Below are 23,371 nucleotides of genomic sequence, written 5' to 3'. Positions count from 1 at the left end.
TGCTGTAGAATGTGGCATGAAGAGCAGGGTGCAGAGCCGTGCCCTTGACTTGTAGAGAAATGTCATGGGTGGGATACATACTCTCAGTCTTGGGTGACAGGGTCACCAGGGGGTCTCTGGGTCTCCACAGGACCCTGTCAGCAGCACTGGACATTCTGGTCTGTAGTGAGAGAAGGCCCGGTTTTTAATGTTGGCCTTTTAATGCAGTTTGACAATTTAGTTCTTGTTTTTTTAAATTTAATAAAGTATTAAGAGTTGTGCATCAAAGCCCTGTCTTGATTCATCCTCAGCTAGTACTTATTGTCTAAGTGTCCCGGTCAAGTCCCTTTACAGATTTAAGTCCCTGGAAGCAGGGGACAGAGAGGGGAGCAGCACAGGCCAGATGAGGATTCTGGTCAGTTTTTTGGCTCCTAGTGCTTACAGGTATTTATCACATTATTTATAAACAACAAATACATACACACATGCTTAAAATAACAAAGGGCCATACTTTGAACAATGAGACTGTGTCATCAAATGCAGATTTTAGTCAATCTAAATTTGTGCCCCTGATATTTAAAAACAAACAAACAAATAAACTAGAGGTAGAACCATGCACAAAATTTGCTAATAATGTTCATGACACGGGGGATGGAAATGGGGGACCATGTGCATCAGCCTCTCCATTCTTTGCACAGACTTACAGGAGAAGGAAGCTTTGGAGGTCTTGTCCAAGTGCTAGGAAGAAGCTCTTAATTGGCGACTTCTTTTCCTTATAAACAACCAATCTAGAGGGTTCCACAATCCTCCGCTGGGAGTTTCTGGTTGGCAGAGCCTCCAGTGATCCAAAGATGAGCTGTGTCCCTTTCAGTGAAAGATGCCAGTCTAAGGGCCCACTCTAGGTGTGGGAGTTGGGGAGTTGCTGCTATGTTAGGTATTGACATAGCAGTAAGATCCTTTCATTGACATTTGGGAACAGTCTTCTTCTCTCATATCTTTCAGATGTGAATCTCCAGGCAGGTCTTAAAGACATCTGATGCTAATTAGATGAAGGGAAGGCACTGATGCAGCAGTCACTCAAAACACTTCATTTCAACATGATCTCATAACTCTGTAGGCATTTATCGACTTGGAGTCTGTATTTGAACACACATCTGGCTCTTCTTCCAAATAAAGAGTGTGGTCTTGCCTTCACCCCCTCCTTTCTCTGTCCCTCCAGGTTAAACAGTCCATTTATTCATGACTCCAGCAAACCCTTGTTTGAGGCAGGCTATCTTTTTTTTTAATGACCCAGCTGCTTTGCAGTACTGCGGTGATGCTGGGGTCAGGAGGCGGCAGCCCTGAAATAGCGCCCAAGCAAGAGTCCCAGCTCTTTGCCAAGAGGCTACAGCTAGTTCCTCAGCTCTTCTCATCTGAAAATGGGGAAAACATCAATTCACAAGGTAATGGTGAAGATGAAATAAGATCAGGTGTATCCTAAAAAAAATTAAACATATAATTTCCATATGACCCAGCAATTCTACTCCTAGGCATATACCCAAATAATTTAATAACATATACCCACATGCTTATAACAGCATTATTCACAATAGCCAAAAGGTGGAAACAACCCAAAAGTTCATCGACTGACAAATGGAGAAACAAACTGTGATCTAGCCATACAGTGGAGTATTATTATTCAGCCATAAAAAAGAATGAGGCTTCCCTGTTGGCTGAGTGGTAAAGAATCCACCTGCCAATTCAGGAGACACAGATTCGATCCCTGGGTTGGGGAGATCCCCTAGAGAAGGAAATGGCTACCCACTCCAGCATTCTTGCCTGGGAAATCCCATGGACAGAAGAACCTGGAGGGCTACAGTCCACAGGGTTGCAAAAGAGTAGGACAGGACTGAAGTGACTAAAGCAAAAACGAAAAGGAGTAACGTTCTGATGCTGCAACATGGATAAATCTTGAAAAGTGTGATAAGTGAATGGAGTTGCCACAAAAGAGTTTGCATTGTATAATTTCACTTATGTGAAATATTCAGAATAGGCAAATCCATGGAAACAATAGCAACGAATGGTTGCCAGAGACTGAGGGAAAGGGGGAGGAGGAAATAATTGCTTAGTGGGTATAGGGTGTCCTTCTGAGGTGATGAAAATATTCTGGAACTAGATGGAGGTAATAACTGCACAATATTGTGAAAGTACTACAAGCCACTGAATAGTTAACTATGTTATGTGAATTTCACTGCAATTAAAAAAAAATCAAAAGTAAAATATGTAGAACATTGGCCCAGAGTAGGAATAATTATCTGTTCTCTTTTTGGAGGACCTGTGAAGAACAGTGCCAACAATCCCCCCAGCCCCTTCATACTGCTCCAATGTGAATTAATCCACTCTTTCCATTAAAACAGCAACAGTCAACTTTGGCCTTTAGTGGAGACTCTGGCCTTCCCACTGTATACAATTACATGGTGATTTTCTCTCAAATCCAGAGCAGCAGCACAAATAATTATGCTTATTGCATTCACAGCCTGGGCATCTGTGGAGGGATATTCCTGTCAGGTGTCCCAAACAGCATTAAAAGTAATTTGTCATTGATCAGCAATTCAAATTTAACTGGATTCTGTACTTTATCAGTCGATGGTGCGCCGGCCCCAGAAGGTCAGACCTGGTGTGAGACTCCGTGAGGAACTAGGCCGAGAGCACTGGAAAAAACACAGGACAGATAGGGTGGGGTACAAAGGGAGGGGAGAGGGCACAGGCATGTGGCATCCCACCGTCTGTGGGGCAGGCCCCTTCCAGAAACTGCTGCAGGGCTGGCAGCATTCCAGGCCCTGGGAAGGGCCACAGAGAGGGCTGTACAATGTACGCCATGGTTTTTCCAAACCACCCTGAGAGCAGCTGCCCATCAAGTGAGGTGGGGGTGGGGACCTATGACCCCAGAGCTTCTGGTATTTCTGAAGGAAGCAGGAGGACAGGACTGGCCAGATCTCCTGCTATTCTGTGCAGGGAAGGAGCTTGATGGACATGATCAAGATGCATGTCCATGTTGCTGACCACAACCAGGCCTGGGGCTCCTCCCGCTTCTGAGGGACCTGCTCCAGTCCAAGCCAACCCCTGCCCCTGGGGCCTGGGGGCATCTTTGTGTTGCAGGAGCCTCTGTTTCTGTGGTGGTCCATGGTCTCCAGTGCCCAGACCCTGGGCCCTTGGTGGAAACACTGCAGGAAGGACGAAGTGTCTCCACAAATTGTCCTGCCACAGCAACGATTTCTGTGTTAGGGGCAACATGGGTGAAGCATGTACTTTCAGGAAAGGGGTCCCTGCCCCAACCTACAGACAGAAATCTGCTAACGTTTCTGGGGCTTCTTTAGAAGTATCTGTGTTAGGCAGGGAAGACAACTACGGACTGAGACTTCCCTACCCCAACCTCAGGCACCCCCTCACCAGCTGAGGGCTGGGCTACAGTCACTGCTAGCACCTGAGGAGGTGACATGGGGTCCAGATGTGGCCTGTTCCTGTGGGGGCCCTAGCATGGTATGAAGGAGGCATGCACCCCCTCCCCTGCAGCCTGACCCTCTGAAGACCCAGGTCTTGGGGCCTCTGGGTCTTGTGCTATGGCTGCTGATGGGCCACACCCTGACCTGCACAGGCCACAGTAGCACAGGGCAGATGTCCAGGCACCCAGGGCCTCACTGCACCAGGGGACGTTTGACCACTCCTTGGCTTGAGCTGAGACTGTGGCCTGTTCCAGCTTTAATCTCTGTCTTCTGGGGGCTTCAGCCTTGTGCCTGGCAGGTCATACTGCACAGACCCCTAAGATTTAGGAGAATCACTTCCCCCTGCCACGTCCTAGCAGTCCCACAGCACAGAGAGCCCCCTCCTCCAGGACCCCCTCCAGACCAGCCCCCCTCTGTGGTTAGAGGCGATATCTGTCTCTTCCCCTCACTAAGCCAGGAGCCAAACACAGGCCAGATGCAGCTGCCTTTCTGTCTTGGGAAGCCACATGAAAGGTGATCGTGGCTCCTCTCCTCACTAGACCAAACATTTCTTAAAGGCAGGGACCGTGACGTCACCTTCATCTTCATCGCCATCATTGTCTTGACCACCAGTGGTTACTGAGAGCCACCAGCACTAACAAGCATAAACTCCTTTAAATCTCTCAACACTCGGATGAGATAAGGTCTACTCTTAGTCACATTTTACAGAAGAGGAAACTGAGACACAGAGAGATGGTAGTTCCCCTGAGGCCATGCAGCTGCCCAGGGAAGGCACCCAGATCCACACTGAGGCAGCTGGTGTCCAGACGTCCTTGGCCATTTCCGTATCTGGTCCAGGGCTCTCTGCCTGACTCTGGTCAATATCTAGCCCTAGGAAAGGCCAGATTAGTTGGTGTGTGTGGCGTGGAGCACCACAGAGCCTTTCAGAGGGCGAGTGAGCTCATATCTGTCAGGTTAAGAGAAAAAATAAAAGTGCAAAAAGATAGGTACAGTATGTTCCATTTACAAAAATGTTAAAGCACATTATGAATTGCACATGGAAAAGACATGATCAAAAACAAAGTCTGAGAGTCACCACAAAGTCAGGACAGCAGTGCCTCTGGGGAGAGAGGAGAATGGGAACTTGGAGGGCTGGGGATGCATAATTTCCTTAAACAACCATTGGAAGCAAATATGGAAAAATACCATCACTTGAGCTAGACGGAGGCACCCAGGTGTGTGTTATGTACTGAGTGAAGGTAAAAATACTGCCACTGCTGATCGTGGTGCTGCTGCTGCTGCTGATGGTGATGGAGGTGGTGGTAAAGTTGATGGTGATGATGGTCCTGGAGACTTTTAAACCTAAAGTCTATCTGAATGTGCATTTAAATACTCCAGGAGAGACCTGTAGGAACAGGGACCCCCTATCTCGGATTCTGGCTGCAGCAGAGGTACCTCCATTAGTTTAGAGGCCCAGGCACCCCACTCCACTGCTGTTTTCAGGGGTGGGGATAAAGGGCCTCACAAGGTGGGTCCCTGACCTTCTGGTTTCCCAAGGAGGCAGGAAGAAGTGTGATGGCCATGCTGAGGGGAGCGGTGCCTCTGTACTCTGCTACCTGGACAGAATCAGGAGTTAGAGCCCATGGAGAATGTGAGGACGTGGCCTTGGCTGTCCTGCTTTCAGGACAGAACTGGAGGCCCTGGGGTTTCTACCCCATCTCCTGCACCAACTCCCACTTTGCCATCCCCAGAAGGGCTCTTGGGGCCTCTTCCTCCAGCCTTTTCACTCAGAATACACAGTTTCATGGATTCTGAATTGGGGCCCTTTTCCACAGGCTACCCAGCCTGTATGGCCCCCTGGGACCTGGGAGGCAGCAGCGTTGGACCTGCAACACCTCTCCTCTAGGCAAAAGGGCCACAGGGCTCCCCCAGGGGCCCCAATGTCAATAATGAGAGAGACAGTGTTGTGTGTACTTGACATTTCTCCTCCCTCTCCCAGCATCCAGCTTTCCTGAACCCGGATATTTACAGTTGGGACCTCTCTGAACTCTCATGCACTTCAGTCACGTGGATTGCTCAGAAGCTGGAGGCTCTCTGCTAGTCTATAGGGGCCCGCCTCCAGCTGGAGACCTGGACAGGTTTTAATTGGTTTGATTGCAATACTCATTCCTCCAGCTGGGTCTCAGATCTTGAGTATATGAGACAAGGATTGGGGAAATTGTTTCTGAAATTGAAATCAAGTAACAACATTAGCAGCAGCATCAAGGGAAAAATCTCCTAGAAAACACAGTTAGCTACTGACTGCAGAAGGGCCCTGGGCTGGGGGAGGGGTGGCCAAGCAGGTGTGTCCCTTCTGGGACCTCCTTCTGGGGCAGGGGCCCCCCCGTTGGGCCTCAGAAAGTCTCTGTCAGTGACTGGTGAGGCTATGTGGGCCATGTCTGCCCAACTCTGGACTCCTTCCAGTCTTTGCTCTCCTGCAAGGAGCTGGCTTAGACTCTTACAGGTGCATTGAGGCCTGTTTTCCCTCCACCCCCAGTCCTACTCCCTCCCCTTTCTCTTTCCAAGGCATTTTTTTTAGGGGCTGTGGGGACAGGACAGTGACAAGACGTGCCTCTGACAAGTCTGTGGTCAGGCTGGGTGGGCACCTGTGAAGAGACCCCATGAAGCCAGATTCAGCCTATGGCATCTCATTTTCCACCTAATTTAGTAATCCAGTTGGAAAAGAGTTCTTGCAGAAAAATGATCATTTCAAAATATAATGAACACATTATATGAAGAGCAAAGCTTTAAAGTCACATTTGGGGAAAGTGGGAGCTTTATGTTTATGATTTATAATTTAATGGTCCATAAAAATGAATCAGAGACAGGCTCAGTCACGCAACTCTTTGTGACCCCATAGACTGTAACTCGCCAGGCTCCTCTGTCCAGGGAATTCACCAGGCAAGAATACTGGAGTGGGTAGCCATTCCCTTCTCCAGGACATCTTCCCGACCCAGGGATCAAACCTGGGTCTCCTGCATTGCAGGACAATTTCTTACCATTTGAGCCACCAGGGAAACCCCATTACATGCAGAGCAAAGCTTTAAAGTCACATTTGTGGAAAGTGGGAGCTTTATGATTATGATTTAATGGTCCATAAAGTGAATCAGAGACAGGCAGTTAAGTTTGCAAAGAGCACAGTAGATCTTAAGAGATGTAGTCCACTAACCTGAGGACAGCAGCACCAGCTCCCTGCAGGATCCTGGCCCTCTCTCCTCAAGCCCCAAGCCCCACCATTGCAGGCATTCAGGTCCTCTCAGGTCCAGGCTAAGGACACATTGCAATAGAGGAAGAGTTTCAGATAATCTCCCTGATGACGTCCCTTGAGAGGACATATCAGCCACCGTCACCTTCAGGTTTCACAATATTTCCCCCTCCTTCCATTGGCTCCTGTCACTCACACTCAGGACAGCCCAGCCCCTCCCCTGCCGTCCATGGGGTCTGTCTGACATGCACGATGGATGGGTGTCTGTCCTTCCCTCGTGGTGCAAACAGAGAGGAGGCCATGGGCTGTGTGGCCTGTGTCTCTGCAGGACATCATGACCAGGAGATGAGACCAAGGCTGCTCTGAGATGGGCAGGGAGCTGACCAACACCTAAACGAGATGCTGTCCTTGATCATCCATATTTCCCAGCCTGCAGCCCTGAGGGCCTATGTCAAGCCAGGCTGCTCAGTGACCCCAGCAGCTAACCCTGGCTGTGTTCCTGGAAGCTTCTCTCTGTGACCTGGGCTTGCCCTTGGTCACAGGGTGCTTGGACCAAAGGCAGCAGGTGAGCCTGAACACCATGAGGCCGACCAGCCTGAATCACCTGTCCACAGGGCAGGAGGATGAGAAGAAGACCTGCCTATGAGTCCACCTGTCCAAGAGTAGCAGTGGGGTGACTCAGGCACACCCCCATACCAGGAGCCTCCAGGCTGAGGGTCAATGAGGAGTGGACAGCAGTGCTCCCTGAAAACGGAGTCATCTGGAAAAGACCTGACAACTAAGGACGGTTAGGATTTTTCAAAGAAATAAAGAAAGGACCATGATGCATAAAAGGAACAGAAAATTATAAATAAAAATATTCATAGCAGCACTAGCCACCATCACCAAAAGAATCCATCAGGGATGAAGGGAAAAACAAACTGGTTTATCTTCAATCAGAAGATACTCTTCAGTCTTCACAGAATACTCTTCAGTCTTGAAAAGGATGGAAACTCTGACCCTTGCTACAACATGAAGGAAGCTTGAAGACATCGTGGCAAATTAAAGAAGCCAGACGCTAAGGGACAAATGTATGATCCCACTCACAGGGGCTCCTTAGAGTAGTGGAATCCATGGAGACCAAAGGAGAATGGTGGTTGTCAGGGTCTGGGGGAGTGGGATGTGGAGTTGTCAAATGGGGACTATAAAAGGTTTGCCTTGATAAAAAGGTTTTGGAAATAGTGACGAGTGCAGATTATGAATGTCTTTAATGACACTGGGTCCTGGCCTCACATGGGTCTCTCAGAACCACCCTCCACCCAGTGCGTCCCCACCAGGTGCAGGGGAGGGTCCAGGGCTTGACTGACAATCTAAATCCGAGTCCCAGGCTCAGTGTCCGAGAAACTGAGGGGTGGTGGAGTGCTGAGGGTGAAGGGAAGCAGAGACGCTCCGCGGTGGGGCCAACCAGGCTGGACTGAACTTCACCCCACGGATGCGTCTGGGGTCCCAGCTGCGACCGTGATCTGCCCTCTCGCTTTGCCACCCCCCCGCTACCGCCCCTGCTGCCCTCCCTTCCCCGGGCCTCCGTGGCTCCCCCCACCGCAGCGCATCCTCGCCCCCTCTCCAGCCGCCCCCCTCCCCCGGGTTATTAATATCCGGGCCGGGCGCTGGGCCGCCGCGCATTCCCAGCTGGCAGTCGGGCAGGTGGCGGCGACGACAGGGGCCTGGGCGCGGAGCGCGGCTCTCCGGGCGAGACCGGCGGGCGGGCTCCCCTCCACCACGCGCCCCTGGGAGCCCCCACGTCCTCTGCGGGCCTCTACCGGGCAGAGCCCTCGGAAAGGTTTCCGTGCCGCGCTGAGCGTTTGGAGACGCTTGGCGACGAAGCGCCAGTCCAGAGCACGACCCCGGGGGGCTCGGCGACCACACCTGACTGCCCGGTGACGGAGGTGGGCGTAGGCACTGCGAGGGTGCGGGGCGGGAGCAGGGGCAGGGACCCGGGGCGCGGGGCGCCCTCCCCGCCGGCCCGCGCCGTCCCCGGCAGGATCTCTCGGCCACAAAGCCCTCCCAGCGCCCCCTGGGGAGATGCGCGGCGCTTCGGAGGGTGGCGAGCGAGCGGTGAGGTGTACGCGGTGGGCTCGGCGGCTGTTTCGCGTCCCTCCTGGGAGGTCCTCCGCCAGGTTCGCGGCAGCCCCTGCTGGAGGGCTCTGGAACCCCGACCCACTGGGGACTGCGGCCGTGGACGGCGCCTCGAGCCGGTAGGAAGGACCCCAGCTCCCCTCGCCAGGCCCGACGCTGGGCCAGGTCCCACGGGCAGGGGGCCTAGGACAGCGTCTCTGCACCCAGGTTGCCCATCTGCACCGAAGGCTCAGACCACGCCACGCCGGTTGGACAACCCGAGTTTATCCATGTTAGTGCGAACGCTGTACCTGTAGAGGGAAAAAACCGGGAGCCAGTTTTATCCGGCCACATTATCCCTGGATGTGGGGAGATCGGGAGATAAAGGGGCCTCTCCTCTCATTCAAGTATTCGAGATGTAGCTTTTTTTTTTTTTTTTCTTATGAGGGTAATTTTCAACAGTAAGCACAGGTCATGGGTATGCAACTCCAGGAGTTTTTACATGTCTGTGCTTAGTCGCTCAGTCCTGTCTGACTCCTGGGGTCCCCATGGACTGCATAGCCAGCCAGACTCCCCTGTCCATGGGGAGAATACTGGAGTGGAGGAAAATGCCCTCCTCCAGAGGATCTTCCCAACCCACGGATCAAACTCAGGTCTCCCGCATTGCAGGCGGATTCTTTACTATCTGAGCCACCAGGACACCTGTGTAACCAGCGCCACATGAGGACATAGCAAAAGTCCATTCCCTGGAGTGCTCTCTGGTGCCCCCTACCAGTTGGCACCCTCTTCAACCACTGGTAGAGATATTGCCTTTTCCCCAGCTTCAGGGAAAGGGAATTACAGTGTGTACTCTTCTTGTGTGCTTCGTTTCTTCCCCACCCCCACCCCCCCAACTCAACAGAGCATATTTGAGTTTCATCAAGTTGTTGGCTGTTCAATAATTTCATTTTCTTCATCGCCTTGGAGCATTTTTATGGGGGGGGGGGGGGGGGGTGTGTCACAGTTTCTTTATCCACACTACCATTCATGGATGTTTGGGTGGTTTCCAGATTCTGACTGCTATGAACGTTCTCACTCTTGCTTTTTGCAGCCATTTGCACTTATTTTTCTTGGCATAAACCTAAGAGTAGAAATGCTGGATGAGAGGACAGACGCGTGTCCAACTTTACCGAGGGTGCCAGTGTTTGCCACAGGCGGCTGCACCGTTCTCTTCCTCCACTAGCAGTTCAGGAGTTCATTTCCTTCATGTCCTCCCAGCAGTTTGATGAATTTCCTGTTCAAATTTTGTCTTTTTTTTTCTTTCAGTTGAGTCATTGGTCTTTATTGATTTGTAGTTCTTTCACGTATTTTGATTACTAGTTCTTTGTCTGAGATGTGTCTTCAGATTATCTTTCCCAGTCCATGGTTTACATCTTTACTCTCTCAGTGAAGTTCTTAATTTTCATGAAGTCCAATTGGTGGGTATTTTACTACAAGTACTTTATGCTCTTTTTTTTTTTTTTTTTTTTGAGAAATTTTTCTTTACCCACGGTAGTGCAGATATTCTCCTACATTTCTTCCAGAGCTTGATTAATTAATTGGTTTAATCTATTACATACGGGTACAGTCCACCTTGAATTGTTTTCTTGTGTGGTGGGAGATAGGAGTCAGGTTTATTTCCCCCATGTGAATAAAGGAAGATTATGAGGGCTTTCCCCTCTTTATCTAACATATTTTCCTATTTGAAATTTAAAGTTGGCAGATATTACTTTTGCAATCTGAACAAAATATATTTTTTAAAAACACGCAGGAGAACTAAATGGGGAGGAAGACACAGGGGTCAGCCCGGCTTCCCTGCCCTTCAAGGATGAGGAAGTGAGGAGGCCTAGTGAGGACTCCTGGTTCATCCAGGAGTGAACCATCCTGGATTATGCCTGCTGTGCCCTGGTTTTCAGGAAAGGCCAGCCAGCTGAGAGGCCTTTGAACTTGCATTGTGGCCCAGGGTGGGAGTGCTACTGGGGCATGCATGGGGGCAACTGGTCTGGGTGGTTCTCTGGTCTCCCTGGATAGCTGGGAAACTGAGGCAGAGTGTTAGAGTTCTGTACCGGAGAGTCCCCAAGGGGGCATCACAGTTGGTGAGCCCTGTCCCTCTGCAGGCCTCCCCAGCCCGGTGGGAACTGTGGCCTCTTATGGCCTCTTGGGAGTGGGAAGGGGTGCCTGACCTGCATCTTTAATGAGCATCCTCTCCCGCAGGACAAGCTTGTTACCCACAGATGCCCCCTCTCTGCCTAAAGGAGCAGCCGGCCCCAGCCCCAAGCCCAGTGTGAGGTGGCAGAGATGGCACTGAGCCCAGAGCCATCGAGCAGGTTCCCGGTGCCGGCTACGATGGGCAGCGCCATGCCTGAGCTGCCTGGTGCCCCCAATGCGTCCTTCAACAGCTCGTTGGCCAGCCCAACGGAGCCCAACTCCCTGGAGGACCTGGTGGCCACGGGCACCATCGGGGTGGTGCTCTCAGCCATGGGCGTAGTGGGCATGGCAGGCAATGTGTACACACTGACGGTCATGTGCCGCTTCCTGCACGCCTCGGCCTCCATGTACGTCTACGTCATCAACCTGGCGCTGGCGGACCTCCTCTACCTGCTCAGCATCCCCTTCATTGTAGCTACTTACGTCACCAAGAGGTGGAACTTCGGCGACGTGGGCTGCCGCATCCTCTTCAGCCTGGACTTCCTGACCATGCACGCCAGCATCTTCACCCTGACCCTCATGAGCAGGGAGCGCTACGCCGCCGTGGTGAGGCCACTGGACATGGTGCAGCGTTCCAAGGGCTACCGCAAGGTCCTGGCGCTGGGCACGTGGCTGCTGGCACTGCTGCTGGCACTGCCCATGATGCTGGCCATCCGGCTGGTCCGCAGGGGCCACAAGAGCCTCTGCCTGCCGGCCTGGGGCCAGCGCACCCACCGCGCCTATCTGACGCTGCTCTTCGGGACCAGCATCGTGGGGCCCGGCGTGGTCATCGGGCTGCTCTATGTCCGCCTGGCCCGGGCCTACTGGCTATCGCAGCGGGCCTCCTTCACGCAAACGCGGCGGCTGCCCAACCCCAGGGTGCTCTATCTTATCCTGGGCATCGTGCTGCTCTACTGGGCCTGCTTCCTGCCCTTCTGGCTGTGGCAGCTCCTTGCCCAATACCGCGGGGCCCCGCCGCTCGCTCCCCGCTCCGCCCGCATCGTCAACTACCTGACCACCTGCCTCACCTATGGCAACAGCTGTGTGAACCCCTTCCTCTACACGCTGCTCACCAAGAACTATCGTGACTACCGCCAACGCTCGCTCCACAGCAGGGGCACCGGTGGGCCTGTGGGCGTCCGCAGCCTCCCGCAGGGCCACACCCGCTGCCAGCGCGGCTCGGGTCGCTCCGTGTCCTCCAGCAGCCAGCAGGCCACTGAGACCATCGCGCTGTCCCAGGCAGCCCGTGGGAGTCTCTGCGTCTGAGCAGCCCCAGCCTCCCTGTGTGCCCTGGGGGTAGGCTGGGGAGTGGCCCCCCGGAGCCCAGTTCCTTCCTGGACCACCCTCCCCACTGTCTGCCGCCCTCCCCCAGTCCTCTTCCGGAAAGCTCCGGGCTCTCCCTCACCCCTCACTCACTTCAGCTCCATCAGCACAGCCACTTTCCTCAGAACGCCCAGAAGTGTCCCCTGCCCTGTCCATCTGTGAGGGTCTGCAGGAGGCTCGGGCCCAGGGCCAGCTCCTGAAGACCGTGGTGAGTGGAGTCTTCAGCGGCCCCCTGCAGACGTGAATGCATACCTGACGTGTGACCGGGTACACTGTGGCAGGTGACACCATGTCCCCACACAAGCTGCCTGCCTGGGACCCCCCCCTCCTGGCACGAGCGCGGCCGCGGTGGCACCCGTTCCTCCCAACTGCCACGCGGTTCCATCCCTCACAGCTTCAGCACCTGGAACAATAAACACCGAGCTCTCTGAGCCTTGTCTGCCGCAGCAGTGTGGGTGGGCTGTCAAGGGAGGCAGGACCCCCAGGACGACCTCCTGCACTTGGAGGAGCCCGTCTGCCTGACCGGGGAGGGGACACGTCTGGCCGTTCGGCCTTCCTGACGTGGTGGACGGGTGCCGTCTGGCCTGAGCCAGGCCCTGGCTGTGGGGCCTGAGACGCTGGGGCGACTGAGGCGGGGAGCCACCGGCCTCAACCTGCTCAGGGAGGACGGGCGGCTGGGACAGCACTCCAGGGCAGGAACTTGGAGCCCAAACTGAAACCACGAGCCAGAATTACTCTCCTATTTGCAGTTCACCTGCCTCTCCCTCCCCAGACCTTGGGGGGACGGTGGGGGGTGGATCATATACAAGGCACATAGAGGTTTAATCTCATGCCTCCTGTGTACAGCATCCCGGTTGGACCTCCTGTGGACACCAAGACCATCAGGCCCTGCCCACAGAGAGCCAAACCCACGGGGAAAGGTTTTGGACCTACCCCAACACCTATCCCACTCTCTGGCAACCAGTTCACTCCACACATGCCCCTAATTCACATCCCACACCTGGGCCCCAGCCAAGGCTGCACGCACACCAGACTCAAGGCCTTGACTGGATCCTAATGTGTGGGCAGGAGGAGATCTGGCCCCTAAGTATGGAGTGTGAGGGGCCCCACTTGGGACCCCCAATGTTTTGGGAAGAAAACAGCCCAAAGTTTTCACCTTGATCAAGACCCCAGGTCTCTGCTTCCTGAATCCTGACTCCAGGATTTACCCAGAAGGCCCCAAACTTGGAAAACAGAGACCCTCCCCCACCCAAGTGTCCCTGCAGTCCCCATTCATCTGCACATGTGAAGGTGTTCTTTGCACTATTTCTTGGCTTGATGCTGAAGAACTTACATTTTTGGCCCCAAATTTAAGACCTGAGTACCCTGGTTAATGCTCCGGGGGGGGGGGGGGCCGGCCAAGCTTCCACTGCCAGGCCTGGGACAGCTTCGGGGGCTGTCTTCCCACCTCCCACTTAGAAGTGCCCCCCACCATCCTGCCAGCCTCTGGGGAGCCTCATGATAACAGCCTGAGTGTTTCAGAGTGCTTAAAAATGTCCAGCAGGCTCTCACGCCTGTGTACTCACTCACATAGCCACGTGGAGACTCCTGGCCTACTACATCTTGGCCGACCTCCCTGGATCCACTGCCCACAGCCCCTCCCTCTCCCCTCACCACAGGCCCCCAGGACCCACCAGTCAGGGACCGGTGATTTATGGAGGCTTAGTCTGGCTCAAGACCCACAGTCATCCACCCATCAGGCATGGTGCCTGGCCCTTGGCAAGCCGGACAGCAGAGAGCCCTGGGGTGAGGGGCCAACCGGGGCGAGCTTGTATGTGGCTAGAATAGGGCTCTAGAATAGCAGGTCAGGGCTCCTGTTCAAATGCTACAGCTTTATTGGGGCAGTTTCACACCATAAAACTCACCCACTGAAAGTACAAGTAATGATTTTCAGTGAAAGGATAGAGTCATGTAACCAACATCACAGTTCAGTCTCCGGGCATCTGTCAGGCCAGGTGTGCGTGCTCAGTTGTGTCTGACTCTTTGTGACCCCATTGGACTGTAGAGCCCGGCAGGCTTCCCTGTCCTGTCAGGCAGGAAGCTCCAAAGAAATCAACCAATAAGACAGATGTATAAATATTAAAACGTTCTTTGAAGGAACAGGCATAGTGATTAAGGGACTGGCATGTCTGGGATCCATTGGCGGGTGGGGCAGCAGGCCTGCGGGCTGGAAACTCAGGCAGAAGACACTGCAGCCTTGGGGCAGAATTCCTTCTTTCCCAGAAATCTCAGTTTTTACTGGAAGACCTTTAAGTGCCTGGAGGAGCCCCACCCACCATGTTCCGGGAACAGACGCCCTTTTGTAGCGTGGGCAGAGCTCAATGTGCCCCCTTGGATGAACACATGTTGGTTGTGGGCATTTGAGGTACTTCCACCTTTTCCCTAAGTGAACAGAGCCACTGTGACCACCCGTGTGGCCGTGCGTCTGCTGCCCCTCCAGTCGCCCTGCGTGTGGGCTCCTGGCCTCTTGGCTTCATCCTGCCCACCCTGCCCTCGCTCTGGGCAGGCACCGTTTTATGACAAAAGAGCAGCTGTTCTGGGTAAACTCGGATTAGAAACAGGTGGCCCTGTGATGGTGACCGTCTCTCAGAGTCACGCATCTGCAGGGCTGGGGCCCTAAGCCTTGCTCGATGGGTGGTGGCAGGCTGGTGGGGGGCAGGGGCACCCTCCTTCCCATCTGTATCACCTTGGCTCCCAACAGGGGTGAGTCCAGGCTTCCTTACCTCCAGCTCTGTCCCAGGAACCTGGAGCGTCCCCACCTGGTAACGTGTACCGAGGGAGGGGCAGGCTGCAGGACCCCTCAGGAGAAGGGGACATCGTCATGGCCACCTTCACTGTGGATCGTCTTGGTTCTACGGGTCATCTGAACCCTTATGACCAGTTTCCCATGTCCCCAGAAAGGCACTGGACAGGTCACTACCCCACATCCCCACAACCTGGGGAAGGCCATGACCAGGTCTCCTGTCCCCTGTCCCCAGGAAGACTGACCAGGCACATCCACAGGCCTCACATCCTGCTGGGAGGCTGGGGCTTCTCTAAGGGCCGAGTATTTCCCAACAGTTCAAAGGCAGGGAGGAGGGCTTCGAACCCGGGGTTTGCTCTGCAAATTGACTTGTGTTTTCTGGAGCTTAAGACCACAGGGCTGTGCTGGAGATCTGGCAGTGTGGACACCATGGGAGGCAGTGTGGATGCCATGGGAGCAGGTCATAGGGAACAGAGCCAGGGAAGCCCCAAAGGGATGTTCACCCCTGGGCGCTGGGGCCCTCTGACCTTAACCCCCACACACCCCAACCACAGTTGGGGCCTGATAAACCCTGGGGCCTGTGGTGAGGGGCCTTGTCCTACAGAGCCCTCCCTGGGGTGGGCTGCTCCCTGCCTGCCTCCTGTCCCTTCCCTGCCTGCCCCAGAATCTCAGGCCCACACAGGTGCCACTGGGCCTGGGCCTCTGCTCAGGCATCCTTCCCGCATTGTCAGGGTCCCCAGTGACCCAACAGTCTGTACTGGACGTCCTGGATGACAGCCTCTGCTCCTCCTGAGCAGGAGACCACCAGGCTTTACATGCAACTGGGGAGGGAGGGAGCGGGACATGGGCCACCACTCCAGAAAATGGTGACAGTGTCCCTGTCCACTCCACAAGCATCAGACCCAAACTGAGCTGCTGAAACCAGGTGGAGGTTTCACCTGGGGCCACCTCCTTGCTGGGCAGAGGGGCCAGTAGGGAGTGTGGAAAAGGGAGGAGGGAGGGAGGAGGAAAGGGAGGGATGGGGGAAGAGAGGAGGAGGACGGGATGGTAAGTGAGTAGGGAGGATGGGAGGTGCAGCGGGTGCTCCTCTGCAACAGCACAGGATGTCAGGGGCTAAGAGGACCTGCTGTCTGAGTCCAGCCCAGGCCTCCAGGGCCGTGGTGGTTAGCAGTGGGGATGAGCAGGCTGTCGACTATCTGATGGATGAGCATTCAGGCTGAAGGTCACCCAGGGTGATGGATGAGGTCTCAGCATTTAAATGCCAGCCACCCAACCTCCAGACTTGCAGATGAGGAGCCAAGACGCCAAGGCCAGGCTCAGTGCTGGCCACAATGCTCCTGACAGCTTACAAAGCACCACTGCACTGACTTGGGTCCCTGACCACTGCCCAGGGCCACTGCCAGCCCGCACCCGCATTGGGGGAATGAATTTCTTTTCATAGATTGCCGGGATCCCTCTGTGAGACACTAACTGTGCTCCAATGGAATGTTTTGTGAATATGGATTTTGTTCCAGCAGGGCTGCCGTGAATCTGGGTTAATAGGGTACAGGCTGGATGGGGAGGTCTTTGCTAGGGTTGGTACGTGAAGCTCCTCTGGAAGACCTTGGGCACAGGGCCATGGGGACTAGGTGCCCAACTGCATCTGTGCCAGGCCTATGGGCATGTCTCCCCATCCCATCCTCAGCTCCTGCACCCTCTTCCCTGAGTTTTCCCACCCCACTCCCCTTAGTTTCTATAGCGAAAACAAGGAGTGGGGACAGTGATCAGGCAGGCTGTGGGGTCTGTGACTAGGACAGTGGTGGCCGGCACCCACTGGGGAATGAATGAATGAATGTATGAGTGGACAAACTATGTCCCTCTACGAGGGACCTGCTGCCCTCTCATATTCTGTCATCTGTCCTCCTGGAGATGGTGGAGGGGGGAAGGAACCAGGGGCGGATGAGTTCACAGCCGAGTTCACAGCCAAGCTCGCAGGAGGCAGGGGCATCCAGGAGCCTAGTGGTGGAGGCTCTGGTGATGGATTTACCAGGTGCAGGCACATTCCTGCCCCGCAGGCCGGACAGTTTCCAAGAGGCTCAACCTTGGCCAGGATTTGGTTGCTGACCCGCGGGCTTTTTCAGACAGGAGAGTGGCCTGTCCCAGTCCACAAACTTGTGCTGGGAGTCCCTCCCTCCCTCCCATCTTCCGTGGGTCCCCAGGGGTGAGAGGCAAAGAGAGCCCAGCTCTCGCATCAGCACACACAGTGCTCAGAGTCACCGGGCTACACGCCCGAGACTGCCGCACTTGGTGTAAATTTCTCATCAACAAAGAAACACACACAGGCCAAGTTTCTGCTACCCCTAATTTTTTCAGGAACTCATTCTTTGGGAATTGGATTGCACCTACAACCAGTAGACACCGCTGTTTACCTGCCCAGGGAGTTCTCTCTGCTTTTGTAGACCATCCTTTTCAAATAGAGCTCGGGGGTGGGCAGTACCAGCTACAGGGGCCCTCCCTGGTAGGGTGGCCCAGCCAGTTGGCAGAGACCTGAACTCTTACCTGATTCCACACCTGAACACGCCCCACCTGAAGGGCCAGGCTTGGGGGGCAGGATGCTGGGGTTCCTTTCTAGCCTGGAGAAAACCCTTAGCTCACAGGCACCTCCACTTACATACCCACCAGGCAAGAGAGAGGAGGGAGCTCAGCCAGCAGAAGGTGGGAGCCCCTACCCCACGTAGGGGGTGGGGATGGCCAGAGTCTAGCCTGGGCCCTATACATCCACAGACCACCAAACTGGGAATCTGAGAGCCCCGGGGCCACCTGCAGGAGCAGGTTTTTCCATTGGAATTCCAGACAGATGACGCTCTGAGCAGGAAGACCGAGAGGTTGCCAACGGCCAGCAGCCAAGAGCACCAGACTCCTGCCTTTCCCAGGCTGGCCGAGGGCCCAACCCTATGCAGGGGGTGGGGTGGGGGGTTCTCCTGGGGCCAAACGAGGAGAGCCCCATCCCCTGAGCTGCACAGGGCAGGCCCCCAGGCTGGATGGCTCTGTCCTGCCACCGTTCCCCTCCCGGAGCTGTGGAGACGGAGGCCTGGCGGGCCTGAGTGCTGAGCGGGATCAGAGCCAGGAGGCAGCTGGGTGTTCGGTGGCCCAGGAACTCCAGTCCACCTCCTCTGCCCTTCCTCCATGTGCAAATTCCCTGGCCCCCCAGGAGGGACCCTCAGCGAGCTCACCATTGGGTCATCTTTTTTTTTTTTTTACAAAATTCTGTTTATTCTCACTTCACAGCTGACGAACCAGGCCACGCGGGACCCACAGGAGCCAGGAGCACCCATCCTCAGCTCAATGGGTCCACCCCCTTTGCCCTTCATGGCCTGGGGCACCCCGCAGTGTGATTGAAAGCCCAGAGCCTGGTCTCAACCCAAAACTGTGTGTCAGTGTGAAATACCGAGGCTGCCTGGGCATCAGAGTTGACTGCCCCATGCCAAGATTCTTCCCTAGGGCCACGACAAGTCGAGGCCAGGTCTGGGGCCTGATGGGGGATGGGGAACCTCCATTTCTGCCCTTGGTCTCCCAATGTTCCCCACTCCTCTCCTCATCCTGTGCCCTCCCCAAGCTGCAGCAGATGGGCAGAGCTACAATGGACAGTGTGTGCCCCATGATATGCCAGGCTGAGCCGTGGGCAGCTGAAGCCCAGGAGGCGTGGCCAGGAGGTGGTCCTGGTGCATGAATGATTACAGGGAGGGGGGAGGAGCTGAAGGAGTAATGTTAGCCCGCGTGCCCACCTGTAAGGGATGTGGGAGGGCTGCCTGAGCTGACAGTGAAGTTGGGGTGCCAGCTGGGGTCTCCTGGGCAGGTCCTGAACCTGGCTGAGGGGTCCGGATCCCCCTCTGAGGGGTCTGTGCCTGAAGCCCAGCTCCAGGAGGCAAGACCCACGCACCCTGGATACAAGGCCTCAGCGAGGGTTCTGAGGAGCTGGTAGGCATGGAGGGCGGGGGTCCCCAGGAAACAGAGACCCCAACCCAACCCTGCACTGTCCTCATAGAGACACAGGCACAGGAGGACACCTGATAGGGCCCACATGGGGTCTCACTGATAAGATGGCTCGTTATGTCGACCTTGCAAACAAAGAATAAATCACAGTGATCCATGAGACTGGCCAAATTGCCCAAATGGCATCCTGTTATCTCACTGGCGCCTATCTTCTCAAAGCTGCGAGATCACCAGATTCCAGACCTCCAGGTACATGACCATCCCTTCAGAGAATTTTTCATTGGTGGGGTATAAGTAGGACTCCGTCAGAAATGGAGAACGCTGGTTCTCCTTAAGAGCCAGTCACCCTCTCTTTTCCCTCAATAAATTTCCTTTTCTTGCCTGACTATCCTGCTCACTCTCTTTTTCTCTGCACTCACCTTACAATACCCACTGCTCGGCCCCTACCTCCCTGCCACATCCCCCTCACCCCACAAACCTTGCTAGTGCCTCGGAGTCCCTCCAGGGCAGGGAGAGGGGGAGGTTTGGCTACGTGGGGTGGGCAGGGAGGGCGTTGAGGGGCCGGGGACTCTGGGAGCGGGCAGCAGGTATAAGCACATGGCCCGCTTTTACCTGGGAAGGAGGTCTTAGTCCAGGACCCACCCTGGGTGTGCAGAGACCCTGGACAGCGTCCACCCACCTCCCCTTCCTTTCTCCTCCCTCCTCCTCCTCCTCCCTGTTCACCAGAATTTTTCAGGAATAAGGTCCTTCCTGAGTGCCCCCCAGCTCTCTGTTCTTTATCAAGGGGAATGGGAGGAGATGCATAAGTGCCCCCATGTCTGGGAAACCCAGGGACAGTTGGCAGGGGCAAGGGGCTCAAGCTGGGCACCCGGCCAGGTGTGTGGCCACAGCAAGATTCCAAGCCCCCACCTTCTGGGTTCACTGGGATGGAGGGTAGTAGCCATGACCCCCAAGCTGCAGGGGGGAGTGGTGTCCCTGATGGCCTCAGGAAGGGGGGCTGACCTGCACCCCCAGCCCCACTGGGATCTGCTTGGCCTCAAAGGTGCTGAGATGGAAGGAACATCAAGATGGGGCCACAGATCTGCAGGAGACAGAGTACGGCCATCCACCCTGGTCCAGACCCTTCCCACTATTCTGCAGGGCATGTGCACTGGCCAGCAGGGGTGGTTCAGGCCCCCAGGGGTGAACAGTTACAGAGGGGAAACTGGGGGGCGGGGGGCGCTGGGATGCTAGAAGCCTGAAGGGTCTCTTCCGGGGAGGAATGGGGGCTCTACACTTCTCCTGAAACTCAAGATCAAGATAAGAAACTGGTATTTACATGTCAGTGCGTCCGAAGAGACCCTGAGATGGGTTGGATGAGGACTGAGGATGTCTCCCTCTTCCCCGGGGCCACCAGGAGTCTCCAGCCTGAAGTCTGACTGATGTCTGGTTCACTGGTATTCTCCCCTGCTTGGCCTCAGCCTGCTATTCCATCTCATCTGCTTTACTGGTTTGTAATTTGTCGGCATGTCTCAGATTGTACACATGCTAGGGGATAAAATCTTGCTGCCCCCACCTGCTGCCCATCCCCCTCCACCCCAGCCCCTCCTTTCCAGGCTGAGCACTGCCAGGGCCCAGAGTTTGGTGTGACTGGCTTGGTTTCTGGAAGACGCTGAGTCACTGCAGACTCATGTCACTGGAGTCTTAGGTCCTTTGGTCCCCTAGTCTCAGGGATGAGCAGAAGTGTCCCCACACTCCTCCTCCCTGTGAAAACCTCTAGAAGGTGTGGGAGGCCCTGAGATGCCAAAGGCAAATGAGCCAGTACCCAGCTGGCAGGGCAGAGATGCCACCAATTAGGGGGCTGGCAGTGAGGACCACTTCCCTAGACTGCATGAGAAAACCCTCAGTGCAAGCCAACAAGGTGCCTGGAAGTTGGTGCTGCCTGGGGGCTGAGGGCTGGTGGGGACTGGGGTGGCTTGGTCCCAATTCTCATGTGAAGATCGTGTTGGAGGGGAGAACACAGAAGCGAAGTGGATCCAGGATTAGAAGATCCACCTGAGAACCAGCATGGATCCCAAGACCCTTCAAGGCACTACCAGTTGTAACTTGAAGGGGAACAAACAGACTGGTGTTTCGCTCTGGATCAGCCCTGAGATGGGGTGGACAGCTGTGGAGATTTCTGTAAATCCCCTATCCCTCCAGTAAAGCCCTTTGGCCCCTGCAACAACCCCCTGAAGTCACCGCCCCCTGCTCTGCGGCCCCTTCCCATGGCTTCATGCAAATCATGGGGATGGCACAGCCACGTCCTTCCTGCCTGCTCGTGCTGACGCCTGGCCCTGCCATCTGTTGCTGCTGAGCACCTTCCAAGCCTCCCCAAACCCTAAGACCCTCCTCCTCCCAGGCTGCCCTGAGGCCCAGGCAGCACTGTGCTGGGCAAGGCATCAGCTGTACCTGCCCACCCTGTAAGAAGGCAGAGGCCTGGCACAGCGGAGGCGCCAGGCTGTGACCGGCAAAGCCAGCCTCAAGGTGGACACAAGCAACCCCACCCTCCCTGTGCTAGCCGAGCCCAACTCTCGCACAGTTGGTGGGGCCACACCTGCCCTGGACGCCTTCCCTGGCACACTGCGGCCACTTCTGCAATCCCTTGCCCTTTTCTCCTGTGCAGGGCAGGAAAGGTAACTTTCAGCATGAGGGAGGAAGCCAGTTCAGGTCCCATCCCACTGGGTCAGCTCCTGACCTGACGTTTCGGCTTCAGCTCTCATGGAGGCTCGGCCGTGTTCAGGTCTGGCCCTGGTGGCTGGCTCGCCAAGAGAGCCGGAGTGGCAAGGCCCACTTTCCAGTAGTGAGACCAATGCTCACATTCTTTGATCCAGATGCTAACACTTTTTAATAGGAAATAAGTTACTCAGCAGAGGGTATGTTGGGACCCCCACTTCTCCCTGGAACAGACCACATCCACCCTCGGTCAGGGCCTCCCCACAGGACTGAGGAGCTCACGAGGCCCCAGGTGAGCACTGCTGGAGGCCGCCCAGCACATGCACATACATCTCCGGGGCTTACACATTTTTTCTTTAAATGAAGGACATTCTTGTTTTCGCCCAAATCTTTATTTCTTTGTCCAAGAACCTCTGTGATGAGTATGAATAGGATAAGTAGCAAAGACTATCAATTAAAACCAGTATCTTAGTTATTTCCAAAACACTTCAACCACAACTAAACCATCAGACCCACGGCTGCCCCGCCACCACCACCCCGAGATGTAGCAAGTGGCCATGTGGGCCATGGAACACCCAGGGATGTCTGCCCATCCTCAAATTGAGGGTACAGCATCACTCAGATAACTCAAAAGTTACAGAACAAAGAGAGGCCCACACTGGGCTTTCTTATCAGAGTTCACAGCATCCCATTCCGAGACCAGAGCAACCAACCTCTGAAAAGCCAAAACGGGAGAAGCCAGAGGGCAACCCGGATGAGAGGAGATAGCTTTTCCTGCACAGACTGAGGCCGCTGGTCCAACCTAGAGACAGTGCGTTCAAGCATCACGACCCTAAGGTCACCCCGGTCTGCCACCCACAGCCTGAACTTCATCCTTCCCAGATCTGACCAAAGTCCTTTCAAAACAGGAACCACGATCCAGGCTCCTGTGGGGGTGGAGGCCCCACCTCCCCACAACCTGCAGTCATGATCCAGAGGGGAGCACACCCCATGTCATCGTCTGCATGTGGAAGCTTGGCCCCCTCATCGCCCGTGGGCAGGAGGGACTCCCAGAAGACCGAGGTGCGGACCCAGGGATCCCAGCTTCCAGACTCCCACTGAAGCCTTACAGGCCTTGCAAGTGTTCATCCCAGGGTCCAGAAACTCTGCCCCTCCCTGTAGGAGCCTGATGGCTGCAGAGCTTGGGGAACCTGTGGGGCCGTGGTGGCCAAAGGTGCAGCCTTCTCTAGCATAGGGGGCAAGTGTCCACACTGGGTGGGCGGAGAAGAAGGTGCTGTGATTCCTCCCGGGTCAGGGTGGCCCGGAGAGTCCTGCCCCCACAGCCATTTCTGGGGCTCTCTTTGTATTCAAGGGGGGTGGGGCAGGATGACTAACTCTTCACCCAGCAGGCACCCAAACCCCAGGCCAGATGCTTTGTGGGGTGGCCCTGGAAACTTGCCCAACCCTGGTAGAAGCCAACTGATAAACACAACCCTCTCCCTGGGCTGTGCTGCCCAGGCCTCCCCCATGGCTGGTCTAATTACCATTCCTGGCTCCCCTGGCCATTACTTTCACGTAATAGGCAAGGATGGCTCTGAGATGAGGAGGGGGTTGTAAAGACCTGAACTTGTGCAGACA

General features: G+C 55.1%; 1 protein-coding gene across 1 annotated transcript; it reads left to right on the top strand.

Annotated features, from left to right (window-relative positions):
- The first annotated feature begins 11,094 nt into the window (after positions 1-11,094).
- Positions 11,095-12,249, top strand: UTS2R (urotensin 2 receptor). Its single transcript, XM_061141247.1, has one exon. The coding sequence runs from the start codon at positions 11,095-11,097 to the stop codon at positions 12,247-12,249; it is 1,155 nt and encodes a 384-aa protein (XP_060997230.1).
- Positions 12,250-23,371: the final 11,122 nt, after the last annotated feature.

Source organism: Dama dama, chromosome 5, assembly GCF_033118175.1.
Source record: "Dama dama isolate Ldn47 chromosome 5, ASM3311817v1, whole genome shotgun sequence".
Taxonomy (NCBI): domain Eukaryota; kingdom Metazoa; phylum Chordata; class Mammalia; order Artiodactyla; family Cervidae; genus Dama; species Dama dama.
This window is presented reverse-complemented; position numbering and strand designations above follow the sequence as displayed.